Raw genomic sequence first — 20,645 nt, 5'->3', positions numbered from 1 at the left:
AAAGAATCAATGACCTGTCGCGGCAAGTGTTAGGCCTGACTCAGGAAGTTGTCTCCCTCAAGGAAGCCGCCATTGCCAAGGCAAGTGTTCTCCCAAATATTCAAGCTCCTCAGCAGAGCCAGCGTACGAAGAGTAGATCTACGAAATCGTCAAGAAATCGTACCCGTACCCGCACAGGCCAGGCTGCCGCGTGCACTGCTAGTACGGGTGAGCCCCGTAGCGTGGGTGACACTGGCAGTGACCCTGAGGCGTCCGGTGAGGAAGACAGTAATTCTGAGATCATTGACATTGGCATTGAGGGCCCCTACAGCAGGAGCGCTAAACATCGCTCCAAGCCAGTCCTGGAGGTCTTAGACGACGACAGCTGGCAACTGGTGTCAGGAGAGCCTCCCAGGTCCAGGAGGGCAGTTTTGTATGTAGGCAATTTAAGCTCAAGCTGTACTGAGGAGGGACTGAAATGCTTCACCCGCCAGCGTGCAGTTGCAGCAGGGGGTACGGCAACGGTGCACACTTGCAGCCTCCACACCACGGAGGCAGGAAGAGTGTCTGCCCACCTAACTGTGGACGCTAAGGACCTCACCCTGGTCACAACTGAGAATTTCTGGCCAAGGCCCCTGTACGCGAGGCCATGGCGATTTAAGGAACGCACTGAGCAGCAATCCAAATGATTCCCCCAAGCCTAACGCTCCTGCTGACAAATGCCTTCGGACTGCAATCCAAACTTGGTGAGTTCCAGCACACTGATGAATCGTCTGGTGCCCTCAAGGGATCGTCTAGCATGCACGATGCCCAGTAGCCAACCAACGATGTTCAGACTCTTGGTGACGAATGCCTTTGGCCTATCGTCCAAGCTTGCAGAATTCCGCCACACCCTCCAGACCCTGAAGCCAGATATAGCAGTAGTCACAGAGACAAAATTTACGCCAGAGAAATGCAGCGAATCTGAAGCAGCCATGCCTGGCTATCACACCCCCATCCGCAAGGATCGCTCTGCACACGGTGGTGGAGTAGCAGTCTGGGTGAAGGCTGGCCTAGGATATGAACATCTTGATCACATCCAGTGCCATGATCACGAGATCATCTGGCTGAGTGTCACGACGCAGAGTGGACAGAAAGTTGTTATCTGTGCAGCCTATCGGCCCGGGTCCTGTTCGGAGACAGATCTCCAGCTATTGGAATACTTAGACAACACGCTGGAGGCATCCCGTACCTACGGATCAAATGTCATTGTGACCGGCGACTTCAATGTGCATAACGCTGCCTGGCTCTGCAGCAACAAGACCACCCGAGCTGGAGAGTATGCAGAGGATATCTGCTGCTACCATGGCCTGAGTCAACATGTCGACGTACCCACCCGAGGTGATAACACCCTGGACCTGGTGATGTCTGATTTCCCTTCACCAGCAACTGTTAAGGCACACCCGCCTATTGGACTCTCTGATCATGCTGTCCTCCAAGTTGACTTTCCTGTGAAGCTCACCCGTGAGCCCAAGACATCCCGTAGAGTCTGGCGATACCACCGCGCAGACTGGAAGCGGCTTGCCCACTTCTACCGAACAACAGACTGGGAGAGCATGCTCGGACCTGAACCGGATCTCAGCTGCGACAACATCACCAAGAGGATCCTCGAAGGAATGGCACAATTCATACCCAACAGAGTTATCTCATCGCGCCCCTCCGACGAACCTTGGTGGACACCGGAGTGTACAGCTGCAGTCAACACCAAGCGACAGATGTGGCACCAGATGCGCTCAAATCCCGACAGTGCTGATAAGAAAGCACACTACCGCACAGCTGCAGCCTCTGCACGCAGTACCATCCAGCGAAACAGAGAACGGCATATTACCATGCTCCGGCAGAAACTCACCACTGGTAGCCTTCGGGACAAGGAATGGTGGTCCACTATCAAGCGTGCGGGTGGCAAGGGCCGCAGCGCTGATATACCAACACTCCGATCTGCTGATGGAACTGAGTACACAACCAGTCAGGAGAAGGCCAAGTGCCTTGGTCAGTACTTCGCCGATAAGTGCAGCCTCGGCCCACAGGACTTCAATGAGGAATCTGAATTCCCCTTTGTCCAGCCTCGCTCCCAAAGCCGTCTCCTAAGTATTCGCTTCCGCCCTGCTGAGGTCCGTAAATTGCTGAGGGCCCTTGATCCTTCGAAAGCGTCAGGCCCTGATGCAGTTCCGGGCAGAGTCCTCAAAGCCAACGCTGAGCACCTTGCAGTGCCACTATGCTTGCTCTTCCGCCAGTGCATGACATCGGGGACACAACCACAGTCTTGGAAAGTGGCAAGTGTCGTCCCAGTCCATAAGAAACGGTCAAAGTCAGCCCCATCGAACTATCGGCCCATTTCCCTCCTGTCGCTCATCTCCAAGACAATGGAAGCAGTTGTTAACCGTGCTCTCACCAACTTTCTCGAACGAAATAATATACTCTCAAACCACCAGTTCGGTTTTCGTCGAGGGTTAGGACCTGCTGATCTCCTAACAGGACTACACCACCAATGGAGCAAGATAGCAGCTGCTGGCGGTGCTGTACGTATTGTTGCCGTCGACATTGCGGGGGCCTTCGATAAAGTCTCCCACGCAGGTGTCCTTCACAAGGCAAAGGCTTACGGAGTGTCCGGGAACCTCCTCAAGTGGCTCCACAGCTACCTGGCGGATAGACGAATCCAGGCCGTTGTGAGTGGACAAACCTTACCTAAATTCCGAATCAGCTAAGGTGTGCCGCAAGGGAGCATACTGGGCCCCACTCTGTTCCTCCTATATGTCAATGACATGGAGGACCACCTCCCAGCCACAACCCAGCTCGCCATATATGCAGATGACACCACGCTTTATCAGTGCATCCCATCCCTGACCGCTCTCCCAGTTGGCCTAGCGCAGCTCCAGACTGCTGTGGATGCCTTAGCTGAATGGGGCCAGAGCTGGAAGATCGCATTCGAGCCGACAAAGTCGCAAGTCTTGACAATTTCGCATCACCGTCAACCCTGGCCGATTCCTCCAGCCACTTTCAATGGGGTGGCCATAGAGGAAGTGGAGGAGCTGAAGTTGCTCGGAGTGCTCTTTGATCGGAGCCTCTCCTTTCGCTCCCACATTCGACAGGTTGCAGTCCGTGGTCACCAACGTCTTGGCTTCATGAGGAAGGCCCTGCCCATTCTCGACAGCAAGGCCAAGTATGCAGTGTATCGCGGCTTCGTCCGCCCAGTACTTGAGTACTGCCCGCTTTCATGGTTGGGTGCGTCCCAGTCTACCCTGAACCAGCTGGACCGGGTACAGCACCGAGCCCTAAAGCTCATCGGCCCAGGGTCATACCTCCCAAGCCTCACTGTTCGGCGTCAAGTCGCAGCACTCACATTCCTGTACAAGCTGCATTGGATCGACGGTCCCCCAATCCTGACCACCATGACACCACCGAGGGCAGTTGCAAACCAGCACCGGCGCTCCACTCGCCACCAGCAAAAGAACCAGCACCAGCACCAACTAGCACCGACACTGCCCGCCGGAGCCCGTAATAGTGCTCTCCGATCATTCCCCCATGCCACGATCCAAGACTGGAATCGTCTCCCATCTGCCCTGCTACGCAACCTTCCCACGCAGAAGGGAATGCAGGCATTCAAGGAAGGCGCCTACAAGTCGCTCCGCAGCCGAGACTGGCGTTCAGCCACAGATGCCCTCTGAACACTCCCTGAACACCCTCTCTGCTTGCACCCTGGCTCCCCCTTTTTTATTTTTTTATTTTTTATTATTATTATTTATTTTTTTTCTTCCTCTATCACATGTATCATCTTTCCGTTTTTCCTTCCTCTATATAAATGTACCCCCCCCCCCTCCCCTCCCCCTGTGCCTACTCCTCCCCAGTTTTTGGTGCTCTGAAGTGTCGCTGAAGCCGAGACCTCAGGTCGGCGGAGATGCTCCAGTTTTCACCACCACAGTTGCGTCTGCAACCACCTCTACCATGCAGTATTCTGTTCTCGAGGTTCGTGGTTTCTCGTAAAAAAAAAAAAACAGCTAGTCCTGACTTACATAATCTATGGTCACAATTTGATCGTCTACTCATCATCAATGATCTACTCTACAGACGGTATGAGTCCAGTGATGGAGCCACGTCCAATGTCCAACTACTCGTCCCCGCCTCACAACGCTTAACAGTCATGGAAGCCCTCCACAACGCCGTGGGCTCAGACCATTTAGGTATCAGTCGCACTGTGGACAGAGCTCGTCACCGTTTCTATTGGCCTCATATGACATCCGATATTGAGCGCTGGATTCGTGCCTGCCCAGACTGTCAAAAACGGAAAGGTCCCCACCTCAAGCCCAAAGCGCCCATGCACTCTCAGCCGTCATCCTATCCCAACCAGCGCATCGCTATAGACATCATGGGTCCGCTTCCAATTACGGATCGTGGCAACCGGTATGTCTTAGTTATCATGGATTACTTCTCCAAGTGGGTGGAAATTTTTCCTATGCCAAACATGCTTGCATCCACCGTTGCTCGATTACTCTTTGACGGTTGGATATGTCGCTACGGTGCCCCTGTTGCCCTGCATTCCGATCAAGGTCCACAATTCGAGAGCAATCTGTTTAAAGATCTGTGTCGCATGATGGATGTTACCAAAACTCGAACCACTGCACACCACCCTCAAAGTGATGGCATGGTGGAAAGATTCAACCGCACACTCGAAGCCATGATTGCCACATCTATCTCCGACCACCACGACTGGGACCTCCACCTCCAACATACAGCGTTAGCTTATCGCACCAGTGTTCATGCATCAAGAGGTTACACTCCGTTCCTCATCCAATTCAGACATGAAGCTGTTCTCCCACTCGACTTGGTCTATGGTCGACCCCGTGATACTCCACCGTCCTCCTATCATGAGTATGTTCAGTCCCGACACACTATTACCACGAATGCTTTTACGCGTGCTCGTCAACATGGAATCACTGCCCACCGCCTGCAGAAGAAACAGTATGATGGTACGTCTCGCCCTTCACCCAGGTTTCAGAAATCCGACCTAGTGCTTCTCCACTCCCCTGTTGTCCCCACGCATTCGTCACCGAAGTTCCACAAGTTCTGGACTGGTCCGTACATCATTACAAGTGTGATTGATGAAGTGACAGTACGTATTCGGAAACAAGATACCACCTCTCGCACTGCTATTGTGGTCCACGTCAACCGACTAAAACCATATGTTCAACTACGAGCACCGCCTCCGTCTCCCGTATCCTATGATGCTGATGTCCACTTTGATCCCGCTGTTGTCCCTCCACCAGCTGCTCCTCCTCCTCCTATTGCTCAAGCCCATCCGTACAACCTACGAAATCGCCTACATATTCAGTCGCCTAACCGATATTAAGTATACATCACGAGGACGTGATGAAAAATAGGTAGGGAGGGTGTAGTATCCCTGGCCCTACTTGTAACCAACTATTACTTACATACGTTGTATGATACTAGTGACCTACATTGACGTCGTACATGTATTCATGCTAGCACGCGACACTGTAAATCACCTCTTGTCCCACCGGTTACTCCTAAGTGCTTCTCCCAGCAACCACTTTAATACTTTGAAGTAGGACTACTAGGCAACCCTGCCTGCAGACCGGTACGGCATGACCTGTATACACATGTTGCACACATTTATGCTGTACTACATAATTACATTGATTCCTGCTGATAGCAGTGATGCACAGTTCCCCATCACTGACCCTTTTGATCACTTACGAGATTCCTTCCCTATTCATCCGTCCTACCTCGCACACAGTCAAATGGCTTTTCCAACCGCTGTCCTCTTACTTAGTCTTAGAAATCTTCCCGCCCCATTAGCCAGCCTGCCATTCACATTAGTTTCCTTCATACTGTTAGATTGCATTCCTGTTACCTAATTGTTGCTCGCTACTTAGGCCCATTCTTCCTCCTACCTATTCCATTCACGTTATCTCCTTGTACGTCTTCTCCTTGCACTACTATTTCTCCCCTTGCCATGTATATGCTGTCTATGCTATATAAGCCCTATCTGCTCTACCAGAGATCAGTTTAGTTTAGTTTAGTTTTTAGTTTTAGTTTAGAGAGAACAGAACAGAGTCCCTCCTGGCAGATTGAGCCGGAGCAGTTGTATTCCTTTCAGTGTCCCTCCAGGCAGATTGAGCCGGAGCAGTTGTATACATAACTTCAGGCAGATTGAGCCGAAGAACATAATATTAACCAGTCTTCTTGTGTGTGCCTCCTGATACCACTCGGCGACCTATTACACTGGTGGCAGCGGTGGGATTGCCTTAGATCACGCATATCACACTTACCACAAGTTACCCGTCATGTGTCACACTTCGTTGGATGTTTAACTTTAACCTTTGTTTTTTTCCCTTGATCTCTTTAGTTCCGTATTTCCACTGATGATCGGAGCGTGAAAATCCATTTTGGAAACACACAAAACAAAACCTTGAACTAATTGTCATTTTGCGTGGTGATGTCTGCGGCATTCATACTTTTCATAGCTAATATTTATTATTAAATTAACAAGGAGAAACACTTTTATTGCGCGGAACGTCGGTTCTTGTTTTGTAAAGAAAAACAGTTCTTTCTTTAAAATGTCGCTCATCTTCTAGAAGATATACTGTGCGGCTTGGGAGTTCACACATGATTCAAAATATGTGAGTTCCTTTGTTTCTGTATGTAACTTTGATCCCATAAGTGGTATTGTACAGTTCCGTTCTAGTCCATGTCAAATAACCCATAATTTCTAATAATAAGATAATTATGATGTGCAATTGTAAAACTCGGATGTTGAGCCATAAATAAATGTAGAAAGGAAAAAGACATTAGTGATACGAGTTAAGAGTAACTCTCCATCACTGTAACATGATACTTTATACAGTCAGAAAGTGCAATAACTAGGCACAAAACTGACAGAGTACTGAGACATTCGACGTTCTGACACCTAGCTTCAACACATCTCCGTAGCGCTAACCGACAGCCTTCCAACTTGGAAGGTTCAAGGTTATGGAAAAGACCAAAGAGGGGAAGGCAAGCGCAACGAAAACGAGCAAAAGCTACAGTCCCAACGGAACAAAGAATGTCGATTGTTACTGGACCGGATTCTTTGTTCCGTTGGGACTGTAGCTTTTGCTCGCTTTCGTTGCGCTTGCCTTCCCCTCTTTGGTCTTTTCCATAACCTTGAACCTTCCAAGTGGGAAGGCTGTCGGTTAGCGCTACGGAGATGTGTTGAAGCTAGGTTTCAGGACGTCGAATATCTCAGTACTCTGTCAGTTTTGTGCCTAGTTATTGCACTTTCTGACTGTATAAAGTATCATGTTACAGTGATGGAGAGTTACTCTTAACTCGTATCCATAATGTCTTTTTCCTTTCTATAATTATGATGAAGAAAGAAAAAGGCCAAAATGTTACGAGTTATGACAAACTGTCCACCAACGTAACCAGATCTTTCTTATACAGTCAGCGAGTGCGACAAAATGGTACAAAACTGACAAGGAGTACTGAGACATTTGTGTCATAATAATTATTATGTTAGCACATTTGCTTTGCCCCTACAAGAGGCTTGTTTACTGAGACATTCGGGGTCCTGACAACTAGCTCCAATACTTCTCCAAGGTGCAAACCAACACCCTTCCAACTTGGAAAGCTCAGGTTCGGAAAGGTCCACGAGGGGAAGGACAGAGTTTATTACATAAACTTGAGCCGCCCAAGTTGGGTGGTCTGTTGCTTTGCGTCGTCGAATTGTAGTGAAGCCATTAGTCTTACTAGTTTCGTCATCATCCAGTAACTTTCGTCATTCTTAGTTGCCGTGACACGTAGCTCGTGCTCTTTATCGTTGCGCTTTCCTTCCCCTCTTGGAACTTTCCGAACCTGAGCCTTCCAAGTTGGAAGGTTGTTGGTTTGCACGTTGGAGAAGTGTTGGAGCTAGGTGTCAGGTCGCCGAATGTCTCAGTACTCCTTGTCAGTTTTGTGCCATTTTGTCGCACTCGCGGCCTGTATAAGATCTGGTTACGTTGGTGGACAGTGTGTCGTAACTCGTAACATTTTGTCCTTTTCCTTTCTTCATCATAACTATATTGGCTCACCATCCGAGTTCAAAAAAAATTATTATTGCCTTTGATCCTTAAAGGGTGGTGGCGTTCCTACGGATGCGAAAAAGAACCGTAAACTTTTTCTGTTGCCTTTGTGCTCCGTCCATTCAACACCACAAACAAAAACAGAGCTGCATAGCCAGTGGCTGAAAATGGTGAAGTCTAGTCTAGACGCTAATGCTGTTCTATGACGTAAGGGGTGTAGGGCCACCAACTACATTTTCACAACTCTACATCTCATCGTATCACATCTCTTCACACCTCATCTCTTCATACCACATCTCTTCACACTTCATATATTCACACCTCATCTCTTCATACCTCATCTCTTCATGCCTCATCTCTTCATGCCTCATGTCTTCACACCTCATATCTTCATGCCTGATCTCCCCACATACTTGTCCCTAGTAGGCCTAGACTCACACCATCGCCTCATCCTATCCCTTTCCTCATCGGCATGACATAATTCCAAATCAGAATTGGGTGTGAAGACTACATAAGAGAGATGGGCGTGGGTTGGGTTTTTGTATTTTAGAAAAGCGATCCTGTCAGCTTTCCTATTATCCTATGTATGTGATTGAGTGTATGCGCGTGATTTCACAAGATTATAATATTGTGAAAAGTATAATTTCAGTGCCAGAAATAGTGGTGAACTGTGTTGATGTGCAGATTTTGCGCATTATTCTTCCAATTACTAAAGAGAAACACTAGCTGTTTACTAATTACAAAACTATTGAATACAACTAGGGAGTGTTGTCTTCCTATTTGAACTGACTTCTTGTTACTTCCAAGCATTTTATTTGTTGTTTTGATTAGGAAACCTTGCAGTGCTGGAAGAAGAATTACGGTTGTGAGAATTGTTCGAAGTAGGTAAATCATGAACGACTGTGACTGGACTTCGGAGGAGAGTGACGACTCTGATGCACTCTCACCACTGCAGCCATTAGTAATATGGTCAAGCAGAAGGTCAACCGCGTGTCCTCCACTGCCAACTGCACCATCTTATAGTACGTCGTACTCAGCTCTTCACCACGTATACTCCAATAGTGGTAATCAAGTAGCCACATCAGAAGTCTCCTCTTCCCAGTTTTCTCTTCAGAATACCGCATTCAACCCCTGGGAATCACGAACATCTTGCGCCGGTGTTCCTCAAGATCATGTACCCAAGGACATGGTGACAGATAAAATCAGGGACCATCGACCAGAAATCCAGAGGAACAAGGATACAAAGACCAGTGTTGCTTCAACTACAGCTGTCGAAAACCCATGTTTGGATTCCTTGACATCAGCAACGGACAAGGATCAAATTTCGCAAGGTAACAGTACCACAACCGTTAACTGCTATCCCGAAGCCGTTTCAGATCAGTACACAGGCTACGAGGAAGTAGCGTTTCACAATGAATATGGCAAGAACTACAGCAAATCTGCTGGTTTGAACGTTCACGCAAGGCTTGTACACAACTTTGGCAATTTTCCATTGTCTTCTTCAGTGGCTAGCTTACCCACGGATTCCGATCATCACGATCTTGAAATAAACAACACTCATCACGCGTCTGAACCTTTTTCTGAGAAAGTTTGTCAACTTCAATCTGACCTTCTCCAACCAGAAGATACACTCTGCGAAGAAACCGGAAAGTCCCTTGATCGCCAGCCCGATAGGCTTGATCGCGAACATTCACATCCTGGAGAAAAGCAATATAGATGTAAGCATTGCGATCAATCTGTTTCTACTCCGTCTTGCCTAAGTTCTCATCAATGTACACATCCAGAAGAGAAATCGTTCAAGAGTAAAGTGTGTGACAAAATGTTCACCACGCAACATAAGCTTACCCGACATGCACGACTTCACTCAGTAGGCAAAGCGTTTCCGTGCAAGTACTGCGCAAAGCTATTCGGTGACAAACACGGCCTACATGTTCATGAACGTATCCATACCGGGGAGAAGCCGTTCATGTGTGGTTACTGTGATCAAATGTTTCGCCGTAATACCCATCTTAGAATTCATGAACGTAGCCATACTGGAGAGAGACCATATAAGTGTAAATCGTGCGGTAAGTCATTCACGGCGAAAGCAAATCTCACGGTGCATCAGCGCATCCATACTGGAGAAAGACCATACAAGTGTAAATCATGCGAGAAGTCATTCACGAAGAAATCAGATCTCACCCGGCATCGACGCATCCATACTGGAGAGAGACCATACAAGTGTAACCTGTGTAGCAAGTCATTCAAGACGAAATCAAATCTCACCGTGCATCAACGCATCCATACTGGAGAGAAACCATACAAGTGTAAAGTATGTGGCATGGCATTTCGGGAAATGTCATCTCTCAAATATCATCAACGAATCCATGCTTGAGAGTAACCATTTTCGTGTAAGGACTGTGGAAAGTCTTTCACTAAGAAATCCAGCCTAACACGTTATGAGTGGATCCATCCCTGAGAGAACCTGAACATGTACAATCGATTGTGACGAGATTTCAATGCGAAAAGAAACATGGAAGACCATGGAAATACAAAACACAGAAAACAGCAGTATCGTTTCAAGATTATGGGAAATGCTATTAACCTAGTAAAGAGCGTTTAAAACATTATTCCTTGTTTATGCTTCAAACGCTTCAAACTCTCTAACTCGTTTTCTTATAGGCATTTTTTGGTAACTGTTCAGTTACAGTTATTGCTCTGCGTGCACCGTCATATCCTGAATTATCTGCAAACACATGTACTATGATTCTGTTTGCGCTTTCATGTATCGTTCAACGTAATACATATTTGTTGAAATATACAATTTGTCCTCGTACGTTCCTGTTGTCGTCTTCTTTTTTCTTGCATTATCGTTGTCTACCATACACGCGGGGTGGTGTGCTAGTAATTTCCTTCTGGTTATATTCACTCAATGAGTTAGGAGAAATTACAGAATGGAGTTGGACGTCTGTATAATGGCGACCTATGCTAAGCACTGTAATCTTCTAGTCGTAGTGAATTCAACCGGTTTCGTAAACTGTACTTTTTAATATTGTGATTTGTTTATTATCGCGATAATTGATGGAATACATGGTAGTTTAGTAGGTGTGTTGCGGTGATGTTTTCACCTGACATGTGAGCCGATAATTCTTAGGTGTGTTCATTTCTTGCTCTACTTTCGTTGTGTTTGCCTTTGTGTGTGCGCTTGTCCGTTTGTGTGTATGATTGTCGCTGTGAATGTCGGTTTATTGTTCTATTGTAGCCGGATACTATGACGTCTTTCAAAGTAGAGCTGCTGTTAGCTCATCGTAGAGCTGCAATGCTAATGGATGTAATATAGCTCAAGGCAGAGCCGCAGAAAATGGCCAGATAACACCAGTTGTGAGAGTGTTTGCTCAGAGTAGAGATGCTAATAGCTAAACGTAGAGCTGCTGTAAGCTCAAATTAGAGCTGCTGTTAGCTCAAAGTAGAGCTGCCGTTAGCTCGTCGTAGAGCTGCAATGCTGATGGATGTAATATAGCTCAAGGCAGAGCCGCGGGAAATGGCTAGATAACACCAGATGTGAAAGTGAACCCGATCAGTTCCTACCATTATTATCATGATGGTCTGAATACGTTGGATAGGGAGGGATGGGGGGGGGAAGAAACACTGCAGAAGGACGATCTGTTGTCTGGAAGAACACAACAGGGCAAGCAAGATTTTTTTCTTTTCAGCAAAACGAGTTGGGTGCCATCATTTTGTGATTATGCAGCAAAACATAGCGCATGACGTCAGTCTTGAAGGCAGTATAGATCCATGCAGTGCAGCGTGTGAGCTACATGTAGCTCGGACGAGTACTAGCACAGCTAGCACCCCAAATTTGGTGTCGATGGGATCTTTCAAAGACGATACTGTGTCCGAACTGGCTTTTCTGACAAATGGAGAGGTGAATCCGTTGTTATATGTTTTGAGCTAACCAGGCTTTAATGGTGTTGGGGCGGCGGTTCAATCCTGTGACCTGTGACAATCGCTTATGGCCAGAGATGCCCTACAACTCAGCACTCTACCACTAGTGGTCATCCGAGCAGTGAGCGTTCAATATTTTCCGAAGACTTAGAAACTCACGTCTCCTGTGAATCCACACAAGCTGGTGGGATACAAGGAAGGTACAAGACGTTCAAAAAATTAACGTACATGACGTTTCCTGTTTTAATTGTGCTGTTTGTACATAGTGTGGAACTCACAATATTTATTTCGCTTATATCTTTCTTAACACTTAGCTCCACCGACATTGTCAACAGTTATAACGTGACGAGTTAGCAAGAGCACCACATCCATGCTTAGAACGGGGCGTACTTTATTCGACTGCGTAACAAATGCCCCGTACTACCTAGACCATATCACAGGAGACCATATAAACCATGCATCTATTCATAGCAGACACTTTGTGTTCTTCGATTCTAACAACAAAGTGTCTCAGATTGCATCACCTCTTGTCACGTGATGCAGACTCCACGCGAAGCTTGGCTGATCCCATGTCAAGCATTTAGGTGAAGAAAAATATGGAAATAGATATAGTGTGTGTGTGTTTGTGTGTGTGGAGGGGGGGGGGGGTGGGTGTTTGTTTGTGTGAGTGTGCATGTGTGTGTTTGCGGGCGTGAGCGCATGATGTGAAAAGATCATAATGTGTCACTAAAATGTAAGGATGGACTCGGATGAAGAAGCAAGGATAAATTTATAGAAAAGAAAAAAGACCAAGGAACTACTAGTTACGCTATAATGTCGGTAAACGTCGGTCAACGTCGGTAAACGTCGGTAAACGTCGGTAAACGTAGGTCAACGTCGGTAAACGTCGGTCATTTATTATTATTATTATTATTTAAAGAGTCGGCGTGGAGAAAGCAATTTTATTAGTGCAATTAGGAGTATAATCGATGCAGACATGGCCAGACAACAACGAGTTCATGGAATTTTTAAGGATTTTTATGTTATTCAAAATCGATTTTCGTGTTCCGCTCATCAGTGAATAGTATCGGAACTGAGGGTACTGTGTACAACAATAGAACATTTTATAACAGCATAATTAATTAAAAGTGTGAACAACAAAGGAAGTGCTACAGCATTACATAATAGGTGTCAAACATAGTGCTAACGTATATAACTGAGTGCAGCCACAAAGCAAGAGGTGATACAGTGCAACATGACACAACATTTACATCTGATAACCAGCTACGAGAACAACTTTAGCGCGACTACATGCTTCTTTTGTTTACAAAGAACAGGATTATGCACACGAATACATACAGCTTCCAGAACCTTCAACTGCTTAACATAACTTTGGTTTATCTCTTTGAGTGCCGGAATTGTGCTGCCCGGTACGTTGGTAGGACTCTTCAACACCTGAACGCACGTATCAGACAACATGTGCCGTTGCACTTATTACCACCAGCAGCCAGAGCAAAGAGGCCAAAGCGTGGTAGACCGTGTAAGAACCCAGTTAGCTCAGTAGACAAACACGCTGTGCCGACAGCGCCGCCTGTTCCCGTGCCACCACCGGCCCCACCACCTGGGGTGCCGTGGGTGGCTGGGGCTGGGGTGGGTTTGCCATCATTGACCTGGCCACCACTTCTCGACCCACTGCAAACGGCAGCGGAGCCTACTCTAGCACAACATCATCGTCCTGGAATGGAGGAGGGGCCACCGAGACACACTGAACCTTCACCTCGGCAGTTGCCCTTGCCTCCGCCTGAGCCACCCCCTTTACCTTTGGTGACTACCGAGACGGTGGTCCCCCCGGTGCTGGGATCCACGGTACCGACTGTGTCTGGACAGAGAGGGAGATCATCGACAAACCAAAATGAAACCAATATCCTCACCCATAGACCCAGAAGAAGCACAGCAAACTATTCACTTGAAATTTATGCACGGAATGGACTTGGCCCACGCAAAATGGACAGTGGAAATGGGTGTGCAGTAGCAGAGAACCCAGCAACGGTGACGCGGAGCAGCGGTCAAACGACTTGTGATGCTGTTGGAGATGATGGAGCCATGTTGGAGGCTGATAAGGAGTGCAGTGAGACTGAGCATCAAACGGATGATGAGGAAGTGACTGATGATGATGATGGTGGTGATGAGGACGATGATGATGAAGATGAGACGGAGGACGAGGATAAGGCGGAGGAGGTCGAAGGAAAGGAGCGGGATGACACGGAAGAGAGCGACGTGAGCAAAAAGTCAGCTGTATTTTGTCACTTGTTATCACGTCCAGATTGTCTTGGTGTGTACGATGATTCTCACTTTTCTGTTTTGTGCCGTGCAAGTTATGTTAAGCAGTTGAAGGTTCTGGAAGCTGTATGTATTCGTGTGCATAATCCTGTTCTTTGTAAACAAAAGAAGCATGTAGTCGCGCTAAAGTTGTTCTCGTAGCTGGTTATCAGATGTAAATGTTGTGTCATGTTGCACTGTATCACCTCTTGCTTTGTGGCTGCACTCAGTTATATACGTTAGCACTATGTTTGACACCTATTATGTAATGCTGTAGCACTTCCTTTGTTGTTCACACTTTTAATTAATTATGCTGTTATAAAATGTTCTATTGTTGTACACAGTACCCTCAGTTCCGATACTATTCACTGATGAGCGGAACACGAAAATCGATTTTGAATAACATAAAAATCCTTAAAAATTCCATGAACTCGTTGTTGTCTGGCCATGTCTGCATCGATTATACTCCTAATTGCATTATTATTATTATTATTATTATTATTAGACACAATCTCATAGCATGTGACAAGCATAGCTAATGCAGGGACAGAATCCCCTGAGACAAGGGCGTTGAGCCAGCCACGGCAATAGTAAGCTAGGAAAACAAAGCAAATATGAATTAGAGCAGAAAATGAATGGAAAATTACAAAGAAAAACGATTAACGGAAGTGAGCACTATCAAAATTCGTGCATCACCCAGGTATTCGAGAATGTTCTTCGATGATAATTAGTGCGTCTAATTCAGTTGTGATAGTAGATCTTTAAACTGACCAATAGAAGAACAAGTTTTCAGACCGTATGGTAATGATAACCAATGAGAGTAGCCGGAAAACAAAGGGGACTTTAGATACTGGGCTGACTTAACAAGAGGCAGGATGAGCGCGTTACGGGTTGAGCTTGTCGAAAACCAATTGTACTTCATCATGTGTGAAGGGGTTTTATGAAGAAATATTTTATGAACCAGTGTACAGAGATGGTGCTTATGACGAACGGAGAGAGGAGAAGTGTGTGCAAGTCGATAAAGGGCATCCGAAGGAAAACATCGATCCTTGTTGTAAAGAATTTTAAGTATAAATCTATGGTGGACTTCTAATTGGTTCAGAGTTGTGTCAGAAAGGCCACACCAAGCGGTATCGCAATAGTCGAATATAGGGAGAGTATAGCACTGATAAAATAATAGTTTACACTGGATGGGCAAATGAGTGCAATGTGGTTGTAGTACCCCTAATGCTGAACTGGTTCGCTTGCATACACAGTTGACATGTGCAGCCCAAGAGAGTTTGCAGTCAAACATCACACCTAGATGTTTGTGCTGAGTAACAACACGGATAGGCATAGTCGAGTCAGGGAAGTATAATGGTTGATCAGGAGGGGATGAAGAAATATACATGGCTTCTGTCTTGTCTAAATTGGGCTGGAGTTTCCACGTTTGCATCCACATGACAGTGCTGTTGATGCGATGCTGCATGGTAAGGAGTAATTGTGCAGGGGAGGAATCAGAACAGATAAGGCCAGTGTCATCCGCATACAAACTAACATCGGGGACAACTGAAGGTAGGTCATTAACGTAAAGCAAGAATAACAAAGGACCCAGAATGGAACCTTGGGGCACTCCAGACGTTACAGGGAGGGGATCAGACAAGAAACAAGACAAGCGAACAGCCTGAGAACGAGCAGACAGATACGAGGATATCCAACGCAAGGCAGCATCCTCCACCCGGAAGGTGACCTCCAACTTGGCAAGTAAGCCACGATGCCAAACGGTGTCGAATGCCTTAGCCAAGTCGAAAAACACCATTCCCACATGCTCCCCACAGTTCCTCTTTGTCGCTATGTCTTGGACAAGTCGAGTCACCTGGTATTGAGTTGAGTCACCACGGCAGAATCCCGACTGAGCTGGTGAGAGAGCCGGAGCGATGTGCAGGTAGAGGGAATCGAATACAATACGCTCACAAAGTTTGGAAGCTGTGCGCAGCAGACAGATGGGGCGGTAGTTTGCCGGGCAAGCACGGGAGCCTTTATTCTTGTAAAGCGGTGTCACGATGGCGGATTTCCAATCCTGTGGGAATGTACCAGTTCGAAATGACATATTAAAAATAATGGCGAGAGGATAGGCTATTGATGGTGCAAGAGACTGCAGCACTTCATTCGGGATCCCATCTGAGCCGGGAGACTTTCCACATTTCAGGAGCTTCAGATATTTCCGAACTTGAAACGTAGTGACAGTGATTGTACGGAACGGAACAGATATGAAAGGCGACTGGGACAAAGGGGAAATGCGCCACGAAGGATCATCAGGTAGCCCAAATGAGGTGAACTGAGTGTTCAGAACATCAGCTATGCTCTTGGGGGACGTGGCGACCGTACCGTCGGATGCTATCATCGTTTGGGGCATGACACGGCCGGAAGTGTGCCGCTGTGCTCGCACAAACTGAAAGAGTGTAGGTCGATTCGGTGACGTTAGTGATGCTTGGATGGAGCGTATATATTGACGATGTGCTTGCCGAGACAGGTGCTTTACAGCATTCCTTTGTCGGTTATAAGCTGCATGATTTACTGCTGTCGGATATTTTTTGTACACACTGTATAGATCACGCTTGCGTTTTACAGCAGACCTGAGCTCAGCAGTAACCCATGGTGGAGATTGCATGCGGGGTCGTGGAGATGTCACAGTGTGGGTGGCTCCGAATGAGGTGAGGTGACGACGGAAGGCGGACTGGAGCTCACAATCAAAGTGATGAAGTGCGTCATTAACATCAGTGTACGAGTTCAGAGAGGACCAGTTGTAGCCAGCTAAATCAGCATTGATTAATTGCCAAAGGTGCGAAGGTACTTGTTTGAAGCGATACAGTGAAGAGGGAGGACCAGTGGAAGAGTTGGGGAAGTAGTTCGAAATAGGGGCGTAACATAAAGTGCAAACAATCTGTATATGGTCAGACATACCCAAGGGAGGTGCTTGATCAATTGAGCGCACGAGGCGTGGTCGGTTGGTGATCACCAAGTCCAGACACGAAACAGAGCCATTAGGCGAGGAATGAGTGGGGAAGTCAACCATCTGGTGGAGCCCAAGAGCAGAAAATACTGTGCTAAGGAGATCACCAGCCTTCGAGGTAGAATCGGTGGGACACCAGCTTGAGTTGTGGGCGTTGAAATCGCCAGTCACTAACAGATCATAAGAATCTAAACAGACTGACTGTAATGCCTCCACAAACATGTCACAAAAGTACGACAATTGCATTGTGCTCTGTGAGGGTGGTCGATACATGCAGCATAGTAAGATGGGATTCTGAGATTGAGTAGAGGGGGAGCCAAGTTCAAGCCACACAGACTCGCAGCCAGGGCGTTGAAGGTCGGCACGAGGGGAGACGTACGGAAAGGAGTCCGAACGGACAAGTACGGCAACACCCCCATACCCACGGCTACAATGCGCTGACCGATTGTCTTCCGGAGGTCGATCTCTGCGGATGCAGATATAGCCTGACAGTGAGAGCGGGTTCGAGGGACAGAGCCACGTCTCTGTTAGGCAGATTATGTCAGGCTTAGCACATTCGGCAATAACGCAGAGCTCAGACAACTTGTTGACAACAGAGCGACAATTCAGAGATACTAGGGTTAAATCACGCTGGGATTTAGGGAAAAAAGGGAACGCTGATGAATTTAGCGCTGGACATGCAATGTGTGCGGGTCGGCCAGAGGAGGGCTGAGCGGGGTAGAGCCGGTGGGCTAGTTTCGATCGTGGGGTGAATACAGGGGCGTTGGGATTTAGTCGTTGTTGCTGCATCGTTGTGTATGTTGGTTTGTTAGCATGACAGTTCAGGATTGATCATCACTGCCTCGCCGCGAAGTAGAAGACGACTTGTTACCTTGGGCATCAGCAAAGCGCCACTTTCGCACTGTGTGCTGGATGGTGGCCGGCCAGAATTTGGAGTCGAGAACTTTGTCCTCGTCCGATGCTGCCACGGTTACGCGAGCATGGCAAGTACCCAGGTACGTGTTTTCTGAAATCGAACAGTTCAGTACGTCAACTTGGCGGGCCTTGCACCACGCTGTTATTGACTCTGCCCTGCAACCCGGACTGACATTTCCAACGTACAGAACAAGCTTCTTTGTACGTTCAGGCCCTGTTAGCACACGCGGGTCGGCTGTCAACGTCGGTCAACGTCGGTCAACGTCGGTAAACGTCGGTCAACGTCGGTAAATGTCGTGCAAATTTATCGCATGAGCTGATTGTTTTAAGTATTTGGTCGTGTTTGTGATAGTTATAGAGCAGGTCGTAGGTAAAAGTTAGTGGCTAGAAATAGACGTGCCAAATTATCAAAGTGTTCATGTACTTATTCCGGAAACACAGTTGCTACTGTTCACAGTACTAATATCCTAGCACAAGTTGTTTCTGCTCTATGGATTATTGCTATTGAATTCGGATACTTTGCCCTACATGGCAAGAGAATTGCGTTTGGAAGAATTCTTGAAGTAAGTGGATCATGGATGATTGTGACTCGACTTCGGATGGGAGTGCCGACTCTGATGCAATCTCACCACTTCCACCATTAGTGCTATGGACCAGCACAAGGTCAACTGGGTATCCCCCACAGCGAAATATACCATTTTACGGTACGACTTACACGGCTCATCACCACGCGCAAACCCAATAGCGGTAACCCAGACAAACATCACATCTCACACGTCATGAAAGCATCCATTCTGGAACGACGCTGTTTTCGTGTAAAGTATGTGGAGAGTCTTTCTCTCGGAAATCCAATCTAACGGCACACGAAGGAATCCATCCCTGAGAGAAACTTACCAGCGACTGTAACAAGTCTTTCAATGGTAAAAAACACTTGGAAGACCATGCAAAAAACACCGTTGAACAAAAGACTTCTTTCCCAGATTATGGAAAATGTTCATTATAAGTACGCTTTGAAATGCAAGTAGTCCAATCTGAACTCCATGCAAAAGTCACTCCTTACATGCTGACTTCCATATTTGAAACATCACAAACATTATCATTATCATTGTTTTAGAGGTGATATATTGTACAGTTTCTAGGAATGTTACTCAATGCACTTCGTACACGTATTTCCATATCTACCATTCACAACAAAAAACATTTGAGCTGATCATGTGGCTCGTGTTTTATAAAATCTGTACTTTTTCGCGCATCTTTACTCTTCTGCACGCATGCTGGGTATATGGATCCTTTCCCTAGAAGATACGCTGTGCTGTTTTGAAGTAGGCACATGATGCTAAATATGTGAGATAGTTTATTCCTGTATGCAGATGTCTACCTCTGGTCTCATTTGTATAGACCCGTTCAAGTCCCCGTCAAAACATTTAAAATCTTCTAATAAAAAGATTATCTCAATGTTCATTTGCTCGAGGGAAATGTGTTAACGGGAAAAGGACAGTGGCCACCAGGACTCCAACCTGCTGGAAGATGCCTTCTCGAACTGCTGGATGATACTGGTTTTACACAACTTGTACGCGACCGCCCAACACGTTTCTCCGCCGCAGGTCAGAGCTCTTCTCTCCTTGACCTTGTTCTTTGTAACCAACCATTCCTCATCCACAACCTCACCACACTTCCCCCTGTTTCTGATCACTGTCCTGTGGTATTTGATCTCGCAATACAGACTCGTTCCCAGCAACCAGTGCACTCTGATTGGCTCGTGAACAACTATGCAGCCACAGACTGGCCCGCACTTAATAACCACCTTTGGAGCCTCCCTCTTCTCGCTGCTGTACAAGAAGCCAGTAGTACAGATGAAGCATGGGTCTCCTGGCGAACACTAGTTGACACAGCCATATTATCTTTTGTTCCGAAGGTTCGAAAACGAACAAATCGTTATGGAAAGCCTTGGTTCACCTCTGTGCACCATCGCCTCCGTCAACGTCGAGATCGACTATTTGCTGCAGCAAAACGTGTCAATACCCCTGAGTGCTGGGCTGCTTATCGCATTTCAAGGAACTGCCTCGTCGCTGCCATCCGTAAAGCTAAACGTCACTTCTACGACCAGATGTCAGAAGGCCTTCATGCAGATCGAGGATCTTATGACTGGTGGAAGAGAGTCAAGAAAATGTGCCACATCAATTGTCCTCACACCGCTATACCTGATATACAAGGAGTCGATACCTTAGCGGTCACCGACCCTGAGAAAGCGAACATCTTCTGTCAACAGTTCGCCAAGAATAGTCAAGCTACACCGTCGTCGGATGCAGATCATCGTGATCTCGCCATGCCTTCTTCTTCGGAAACATTTGCCATCCGCCCTCTGTCTATCGTAGAAGTATTCAAGGCACTGTCGACCCTAAGTGTGCGAAAGTCTACAGCTGGCAGTCTTCCTAACAGGA

General features: G+C 47.0%; 1 protein-coding gene across 1 annotated transcript; it reads left to right on the top strand.

The window, feature by feature from the left end:
• Positions 1 to 9,123: 9,123 nt before the first annotated feature.
• On the top strand, positions 9,124 to 11,181 carry LOC135825857 (zinc finger protein 664-like). The gene has a single exon (XM_065338491.1). The coding sequence runs from the start codon at positions 9,262 to 9,264 to the stop codon at positions 10,447 to 10,449; it is 1,188 nt and encodes a 395-aa protein (XP_065194563.1). The 5' UTR covers positions 9,124 to 9,261; the 3' UTR covers positions 10,450 to 11,181.
• Positions 11,182 to 20,645: the final 9,464 nt, after the last annotated feature.

Source organism: Sycon ciliatum, chromosome 10 (assembly GCF_964019385.1).
Source record: "Sycon ciliatum chromosome 10, ocSycCili1.1, whole genome shotgun sequence".
Taxonomy (NCBI): domain Eukaryota; kingdom Metazoa; phylum Porifera; class Calcarea; order Leucosolenida; family Sycettidae; genus Sycon; species Sycon ciliatum.
This window is presented reverse-complemented; position numbering and strand designations above follow the sequence as displayed.

Coding starts and splice junctions, on each gene's coding strand:
- LOC135825857 (XM_065338491.1), top strand. CDS start 9,262: ATGGTGACAGATAAAATCAGGGACCATCGACCAGAAATCCAGAGGAAC.